Here is a 9,087-nt window from a genome sequence, read left to right on the forward strand (position 1 = left end):
GGACTTATTTGTTCCAAAAATTGTCCAATGAGTTATTTAACATTTTTTGGAATGTCCAAGGACTTATTTGTTCCAAAAATTGTCCAAGGACTTATTTAACATATTTTGGAATGTCCAAGGACTTATTTGTTCCAAAAATTGTCCAAGGACTTATTAACATATTTTGGAATGTCCAAGGACTTATTTGTTCCAAAAAATTGTCCAAAGACTTATTTTAACATGTTTTGGAATGTCCAAGGACTTATTTGTTGCAAAAAAAGTTCAAGGACTTAATCATTTCAAACAAGAAAGTTAATTGGTTTTTATTGTACTTTTCCCTAAATTAAAAACCTATAACTTCCACAATTATTTCACTCGTCTACCTCGCTGTAACCAGTATGCAAGTACTAAAAAGTTTGTTGGTTGCTAGAACTACATATTCTCAAATCGGTCACTTGTCGTGCTTGAATTGTTTTCACGGGAAGTTGTAGTTACGTTGCGCAGAATGAACAATTCGAAAGTAGGACCATGGCTTCGGATGTCGTTAATCGTGGTTCTTTGTCTTTCTGATCTCTTTCATTTAGCTTGATTGACCTCCACCCCTATCAAAGCAACATCTACATCAATTATCTTGTCTTCCTTTTACATCAAGCATCTTGAACCACACTCCTCTTTGTTTTTAACTTTATAACGAGTTAGAATGGTAAAGTTTACGGGTCTCGTGTACAAATCTTGTAGGTGCTATTAACTTCGTGTTTGGTAAGTCGACATGATTGGACTGGATTGGACTGAACAGACAAGAATGAGGTAGCCAGGTGAAAGAATTTTGAAAGGTTTTATGGTTTTATTTTGACATCGGAGGTTTAGTAATTTATCAATCTTGTTCCGGACTGTTGTTCCACCTATTTTGGTGGAACAAAAGTAAATTCATTTTGTCTAACTCTTTCTTGTCTTATCCCAATCTAATGTTGCACCAAACATAAGACAATATGTTTTGTTGTGTCACATCTCGTCATCTCCTACATGCCAAAACCACCCTAAGGGTCGTAGACAAGACAGAACAGAACACAAAAATTAAATGACCAATTTACTCGTTATGAATTGTTTATACATTTTGATCAATTTATGTAATTTATTATATACAAAAATAAATATTTTTTATAACAAAAATATATCATTGAAAGTTTTCGTCAAAACGATTAAAATGATGTCAAAATAAAGGGTTTATGTAGTTTCCAAATTTTATTTTATACACTTCTATATTATTTTATTATTATTAATATTTAATAAATTACATCAAATAATACTTTGAGGTTAGCAGAGTGAAAATTTAAATAACATAAAATACAATAAATAAAATTTAAAGAACGAATAAAGCAAAAGAGGGAGACGAGACGATTTCATGTTTTAGAACAGAATTAAGTTTTATTTTGATGTTACATTGGTAAAACATAGGTATGTTCCACCTTGTTCCAGGGGGGGACACGTCTGTTTACCTTGTTCCACCATGTTTTACATAAAAGTCTTGTCAAACATGAAACAATAATCCTGGTCTTATTCAATCATATCTTATCATGTCTTAAAGTGTATTAAATAAGTGGTTAAACCTCGATGTGGATTGAGTTCTGAATGAATCATACCTAGAGTTTGCTTGCATATGATGATGCCTCCTTTTAATTAGAAATTCTTAGAGATATTTGGGTTGCAACATGCTTTGTGTTTTGCTAAATCTATTCATAAGCATGTTCACTTCTCTTTCTTTATGTCCAATCATATAAATGTTGGAAACTTACTTTGTAAATGAGGGTGATGACTCTTATCCAATAAGTGTTGGTAAACGGCTTCTAAGTGTATATAGTCTCGTACCTGGTAGCAGATAATGTTGTTTACTAACAGCTTATGGTCAATAACATTTGTTGACCGAGTTGTAAACGTGGTAAGAGTGGATAGATTTATTTACCCAGTTAGAGAGTCTTGAACGAACAGTGTTTATCGACCCGTTTAGGTTTTACCCTGTTTTCTAGCTAGGACCGTTATGAAATCTTAACAAAGAAAACATAACAACCGTCATCATGACATCAACACCATCGTCACCCACCACGTCCCCGTTTCATGATGTTGCCATGCTATGCTACCTTGGTCCCATGTACCATGTTCGTTGGTGACGAACTAGCTTACGACTTACCTCTAATTGGTCACAGGAAATGCTCGGAAAAATCCAATATTTTGAGCGATCAAGAACTTGGACATTTTTTTGAACAAATAAATCTTTGCACATACTGAAACCAAACAAATGAACCCTGGAACTCACTGAAATCGAAAAACTCAATGGACTTTCATATTTTGAACTATTAAGTCATTGGAAATTTTTTTATTGAAAAAAATAAGGCTGTTGGGTTTTTTTCAGATTTTTCCAATTGTTTATATATGAAGTTTGAGCACTGAAGCATTTGATGATGTCATGGGAATAAAGATGAGACCAAACCGGCCTACTATATCTCATACTTAGACATGACCTCTACTGTAAAGAGTAAAGCAATTGTTTTTATGAAGACACCCGACTTGTGAAAAACGCTTAAAAGAAAGAAAATTATCCCAAAGATGGGTGTTTGGGATTGCTTATTTAAAATAACTTATGCTTTTCTACAAAAGCGCTTATCAACTTATTATAAGTCAGAAGAGTTTAACTTCTTCAAAAACTTCTTATTACCGGTTTGGCACCGGTATACGTTGTTTATCCAAACACTCAAAAGTGTTTATTACCAGTACCACACCGGAATAAGTCAATAAGTTGTTTTTGTAAGCAATCCCAAACACCAAGACTTTTGAGACCGGAGATCATTTTTTCTAATTCTATTAGAAAAACGACGTGCCTTGATGCATCGGGAATTCAGGTTTATTTTCTACAATGATTGATTTGAAGCTTAAAAGATTCATATTCAATTATTTTTGTTTGAAAATACAAAGTGAAAATGAAAGAAGTGGCTTCAACGAGAAGTATTTCCAATTCTTTGTTCCCATGATAATGGAAAATCTCATATATCTGGGTTCGAATTTTAGGCGATGTCAAAATCTTTGTGATTATAGAGGTTCACTTGCGATAAATCTAAATAGTCGATGTGCAGTAGCTGGCCCTAAAACTCACAGTTACAAAAAAAAAATGTAAACCACAAGGATGATGCCTGATTGGTTTGAGCTTGACTCCAAATGTCAAAAGTACAATGAGGTCTCAGGTTCAAATCCAATGAGGAATAAAAATCCCCTTATGGTCATGGAGGTTCAAATGCCTCCGGGCAATCTGGAAAGCAGGTAGTCGTTCTGGGATTAGTTGACTTGTATAGCGGGTTGAATATCCAGACTAATAAAAAAAAATGTATTTTCTTTTGTTTTTACTTTAAAATGACTACAAAAAGTTACACATGGTGGTTCACAGAAGGCATCCCCTTTTGTCCCCTATAGATAACGTTTTGTCTTTATGTTTATATCAAAGCCATTTTTAGTGATGTGTAAGTTTGTCAACCGTAAGTCGAGAAATTTAAAAGGTAAAAAAATCACTGGCGGATTTTCGATGGTCAGAATCCGTCGAAAATCCGCCAGAAATGCCGTTAGAAATAGTATTTTCTTGCTAGGGTTTTTCTGCCAGATAAACCATTGAATATCTGTCGAAAAAAGTGTTATGTTTTGTAGTACATGTGTGCTTTAACTAATCTTATGGAACTTTGGAAATAACAGTCAGAAAATCATCAATGGCCTAGGAAGAATTCTAAATATACAGAATTCTCTGAAACTTGATGTGAACAAAGAGAAATTGAGGGATTGCTTATATTTTTTCATTTTCAGCTCTTAATTACCATTTGTCTGATTCGTTCAGACGTTTCATAATTTATACTGTTTGTTTTTTTATTATTGTTAGAGCTTCTTATCACTTAATAAGGTCTGAATAAATAAGAGGTAAACTAATATCTTAATTCCTTTTATTTCTTCTTTTTTTGATTCTCTTTGGCTATTAATTCTTTCTCCACCAGGGATGTCAACCGTCCTTTCATCACCCATGTGAAATGACACCCTCACCTTCTCTCTCTCTCTCTCTCTCTCTCTCTATATATATATATATATATATATATATGTGTGTGTGTGTGTTTGTGTGTGTATATATATATATATATATATAATTTATGTATGTATAAGTTAGCTTAGAAGATTATGTGAAACAAGAACTTCTATCGGTGATTTATCATCTGTAAAAAAAATATCTATCTTTCCACGAACAAACTCACCGACGGCATTACCAATAGCATCGGAAGTCTGAAAGGTATCTAAAAGGTTTTTACTGTGTTCCATCTATTAAACAATTGTTAAGATAAATTTCGGCAATAGAAATTTTATGAAAATCAAAAGAATTTTGCAAAATGTTTGCATCTGATTTTACAAAAAACACCTCTTAAAAAATAAACTTCACCTGATTTCTTATTCATTATCATCAATTAGATTGAATTATTATTATTATTATTATTATTATTATTATTATTTTATGTAAAGTTTTTAAAAATATATTATATTATTATTATTATTATTTTATGTAAAGTTTTTAAAAATATATTAGGATGATAAAATTATAGATATTTTAATAATATAATTAATTTTGAAAAATCTTTAAAATAAATAATATGTTGGAATTGAATGCAATATTTTTTAGAACTTCGATTTTCTATTGGGGTTTTTCTTAGCAAAATTAAAGTACCACGTAACAAACATATTACAAATCAAACAAGTTATCAACAAAAACTAAGTCGATAAATTTCTTATTTCGTGTTCATTTTATCAGATCAAATAAGAATGAAAACGTGGTATTGGCTATATTCTTAAAGAAACTATTTGCAAAACTGTCTTATAAAAATAAATGTCTAAAAAGATGGGTTTATAGGACATTTTTCCAAAAATGTCTTATAAAATAGTTAATGTGACACTTTGCATTGAAGTGTCCTAATAAACTTGTTAAGACGTACAAAACGTTCTATAAACTTATTATTACGCTTTTAGACAAAATAAAATTTATTTTTTGATCATATATATTAAGTCTTAAAAGCAGTCTATTAGAACACTTAATACTTTATGGTGTCCTATAAACTTGTTTTTGTTGTAGTGTATTATATTATTCTAAAATATAAAAAAATGAAAATGACCAAAAGATATGATATGACAAAACGTATTACAAACAAAGTGAAAAACACGTAACAAACAAATATTTCTCGTTAATTCATTACTTTTCATATAATAATGTCATAGAAATGATCAAGGACGAACCCAGAATTTTTTTCAAACGGTGGCACCATTTGACTGTAAGAAAAACTATAGCGAAAAAATTTCAAACAGTGGCACTGGTTGACTATAAGAAACAAATATACACAAAAAAATTCAATCGGTGGCACTATTTGACTAAGAAAATGACACTAACAAGATTTGAATTTGGGTATGGAGTGGAATAAAAGTTTTGCAAACCAACTCTATCAAATAAAACTTGTTCTTATTGTAGTTTCAAAATGCATACGATGGCACACAACAGATTAATACGGTTACACCTTTCACGAACCTAATTTTTTTACCATTCGACGGAGAAATAATACGATGTCACGCGCCACCGTAACCACCATGGTAGGTCCCCCCATGGAAATGACCAAAATATAGTCTGACAAATATGTGAAGAACAAAAAGAGACTTGATGGATTTTTATTCGAAATTCAATGGATTACAATTAAGATAGAAATTGTCGATACTGTCATATGGAAAACGTACTCCAAATAAAAAGCAAGTCAGTAAGTTTCTTGTTTTATATATATTTTTTTATATCAAAACCGGAAAAAAAAACCCAACCCATAATCTTTTATAAGAAATATTACAACAAAAAGAAGTCATCTTCAAACACAATTGTTGATTAGGCCAAGTTTCTCCAATCACGTGTCATTTCAAGATGGTTTCGTGAATTATACTACTTATTATTACTTATAATATCATGACTAATGTCACAACAGCTTTCCAGATAATGTTTCCTCCACTCACTTTTTTGAACTGATCGATAGAAATAGATAACTGAACTCAAGTTCGGTTAAGAAGCCTAGAAAGACACCTACATACCCATGGATATGGTATACATATATTTACATGTGTACTTTTATATATATATATATACATATATATATATATACATATATATATATTGAAATATAAGATCAATATGACTGAAAATGTATCTGCTAAGTCTTTTTAAATCTTGAATGAAGAATTATGGCCAAAAAGGTCCCTAAAAAGCAAAGGGATCCCCAAATGATAAAACTTGTTTGATAACATTTGATCCCCATGCATTTTCCATCTCCATTGGCAAGCCCTTGTTCGCGGTAAAGTAATGCTGCCATGTCTCCGAACAAGAACGACCCTATTGGGATATTGGTGACGACAATGTTGTGGTTCACACCAAAGTTTTTGGTCCCGAAAAGCTCTGCAGTGGTTGACACAGAGATCGATGTGATGGCACCAGTGCATATCCCGATGGTGGCGGTGCTTATATGAAGACAAATGTTGCTACTGTTGAGAAGTAAGAAGAAGGCTAGTGTCATTGGTACCATCATTAGTGCTATCAGTGCTGGTCTTGAAACCTTGTACTTAGCCCTGAAAAATATAGAATTACTTTGTAAGTTTTTTGTACGATAACGAAAATGAAAATTATAGAGAAAAACGATTTGCAGTGTTTGGTAACAATTACATTTGTGACATAAATGAGCACCGAAAATGGTGGTTCAAACAAGACTTAGATTTGAATTCATTTTCAACCATATTATTCCATTTCAACATTTAATGCGGCATTAAATTGCATGTACAATTCAACTTTTTTTCAAAAGTCTAAATTGTAAGGTTAATTCGTTCTCCACGATTTTAATTGATATTCGATGCATTAACAACTGTGGGCTAATCTTCAGTTTTATTAGCATTACTGTCCGTTCATTAAACAACAGTTGTTTAATGGTTTTTCTATCTTCAATGCACATATTACGAAATATACAGATAACAGATAGCAATTATAAGTCATGTTTGACAATTCTAACTAATGCATCGATTCATTTACTTTGATTCTTGATATTACAATACCAATTTAAAACACACACATCAAACAGTACCCTCTAAAGTTTGTTTGTTGGTATCATTGAACGAAACCTGTTAACTTTAACCTTAATCAATGTTATTTTAGTATGATCATATGTCGTTTTTTAATGTTTTAAAGATAACAGATACAGATATAGATACTGAAAGAATATAAAAAAAATACCTGAATAGATGATAGTCAAGGAGACAAGGAAATAGACGACCAAAGAAACCAAAAGAAGAAGCCAAGGAGACCAAAGAAGAAGTGTTTGAACCCCCACGAGACTCTGCAATTTGACCCAAATTGTTCAAATACACCATTCCAACTGTTGCACCAAACATATACACAAAGAAATACAACCAAAAATTCAATCTTTTCACCATTACTTTAACCCCCATCTCTTCATCATCATTCACTAACACCCCCTCATCTTTCACCACTTGTTCAGTTTCCACCCCCCCATTCTTCTCCCCATCTTCCTGATCATCCATACTGCTCTCATCACATATCTTCTTCCCATAACTTCTTATCAAACATTTATGCTCCATATTCTCTCTGATTTTCTCCATTAATGGAACTACTAATGGTGCCATCAAGAACACACACATACCAATCAAGATCATCAATGGTGGAGATAGTCTTTTGTTTCTTGATCCCAAACTGGTTATCACAGCGTAAGTTCCTGTAAAAATGGTGATCGCAAAGATCACAAGAAACCCACCTGATAGTCTCTTGGATCTTGCGGTGTTTATCACGCGAACCAAAGGGGATGCGATCAAACAAACTACGAGGGGTACCATGGAATTCAACAAAAGATATGATCTTGCTCTTTGATCAGCTCTTGATGATGATGACGATGGTGACTTGAAAACCACATCAACTACGTCCGAATAAATCTTTGCACTTAAACCTTGGTAACTCGTGGATAACCCGACTGCAAGTTGTCGATCTAACGGGAAGTTTTCGATCGCGATCACGTAGCAGACCGTGTTGATCCAACAAATGCTGTTACCAGCCAAAACTGTCAGCAGAAAAACTAGACTGTACGGCAAAGCAGAGATGTTATTTGTTAGAAGGAAAAGATACTGAACACCATAGCCGATGAACCCGAGTGCAGAACCGATTAAAAGGACAAGCCAAAGAGGGAGATAAACAGCCGCCATGCCAGAAAAGAAGCCGAAGAGCTTTCCGGCATCAGAAGCAAAAGCTAAGTTGTTGAGCTGAAGCTGCGAGAGGGAAAGAAGAAGCTTGAGCTGAGATGAGTAAGCTGGGAAGTTTGAGTTTGTTGCACTTATGGATTGAAGCCAGATTATGCCAACTAAGCTTAGCCATTGAAGAGCCATTTTAAGTTCTCTCTGCTGGTTCTTGCTGAAAATGATTAGGGTTTTGATCAAGAACTTGGTGTTATATGGAGTGGTTAGCGTGTGTCTGTGTGAATATAGAGACAGAATTGATGTATGTATATATAATTTTGTGGTTTTATGGAAGGCCACCACCATTTTCACTACACATGGTGTCTGTTTGGAGAGTAATTAGAAGCTTATGATATGAATGCAGGAAGGGGCATTAAAAGAGCTGCATACGTACGGGTTACATTAATCTGTCAAAGTCAAATCATTTTTATTTTTAGTAAAAAATTGTTGAATATTTGTTTTTTTTTCTTATTTTAGTAAATAATTGCTGAAAAATATAATTTTAAAGAATAAAAATTAAAATGCAGCCAAATTTATTATACCATTTTTCAACAAATTTTTTGAAATAATAAAAAATGTGTTCTTTATTTTGTATCAGTAATTTTACTATATTATCAAATGGTCTTTGGCTTAGTGGTATTGTAGTCTCTAATCTCCTAGAAAGTTAGGAGTTCAAAGATGTTGTATGAGTTTATTTATTGTATTTGTCATATATAAATATTATGTACTTCAAAAAAAATTTGTTCTTTAAAATATATAAAATAAAATAAAACTTTAGAT

At 32.5% G+C, this 9,087-nt stretch overlaps 1 protein-coding gene across 1 annotated transcript; it reads right to left on the reverse strand.

The window, feature by feature from the left end:
• Window positions 1-6,230: 6,230 nt before the first annotated feature.
• On the reverse strand, window positions 6,231-8,457 carry LOC112512011 (protein NUCLEAR FUSION DEFECTIVE 4). Its single transcript, XM_025117783.1, has 2 exons — window positions 7,298-8,457; window positions 6,231-6,642 (listed from the first exon to the last, which is right to left on the reverse strand). Exons 1-2 carry the CDS (start codon window positions 8,455-8,457, stop codon window positions 6,231-6,233), a joined length of 1,572 nt encoding a protein of 523 aa, XP_024973551.1.
• Window positions 8,458-9,087: the final 630 nt, after the last annotated feature.

The sequence above is a fragment of the Cynara cardunculus genome (assembly GCF_001531365.2).
Source record: "Cynara cardunculus var. scolymus isolate 2C chromosome LG 5, CcrdV1, whole genome shotgun sequence".
Classification (NCBI taxonomy): Eukaryota; Viridiplantae; Streptophyta; class Magnoliopsida; order Asterales; family Asteraceae; genus Cynara; species Cynara cardunculus.

Coding starts and splice junctions, on each gene's coding strand:
- LOC112512011 (XM_025117783.1), bottom strand. CDS start 8,457: ATGGCTCTTCAATGGCTAAGCTTAGTTGGCATAATCTGGCTTCAATCC. Junction 6,643..7,297: donor CTTGACTATCATCTATTCAG/GTATTTTTTTTA, acceptor TATATTTTTCAG/GGCTAAGTACAAGGTTTCAA.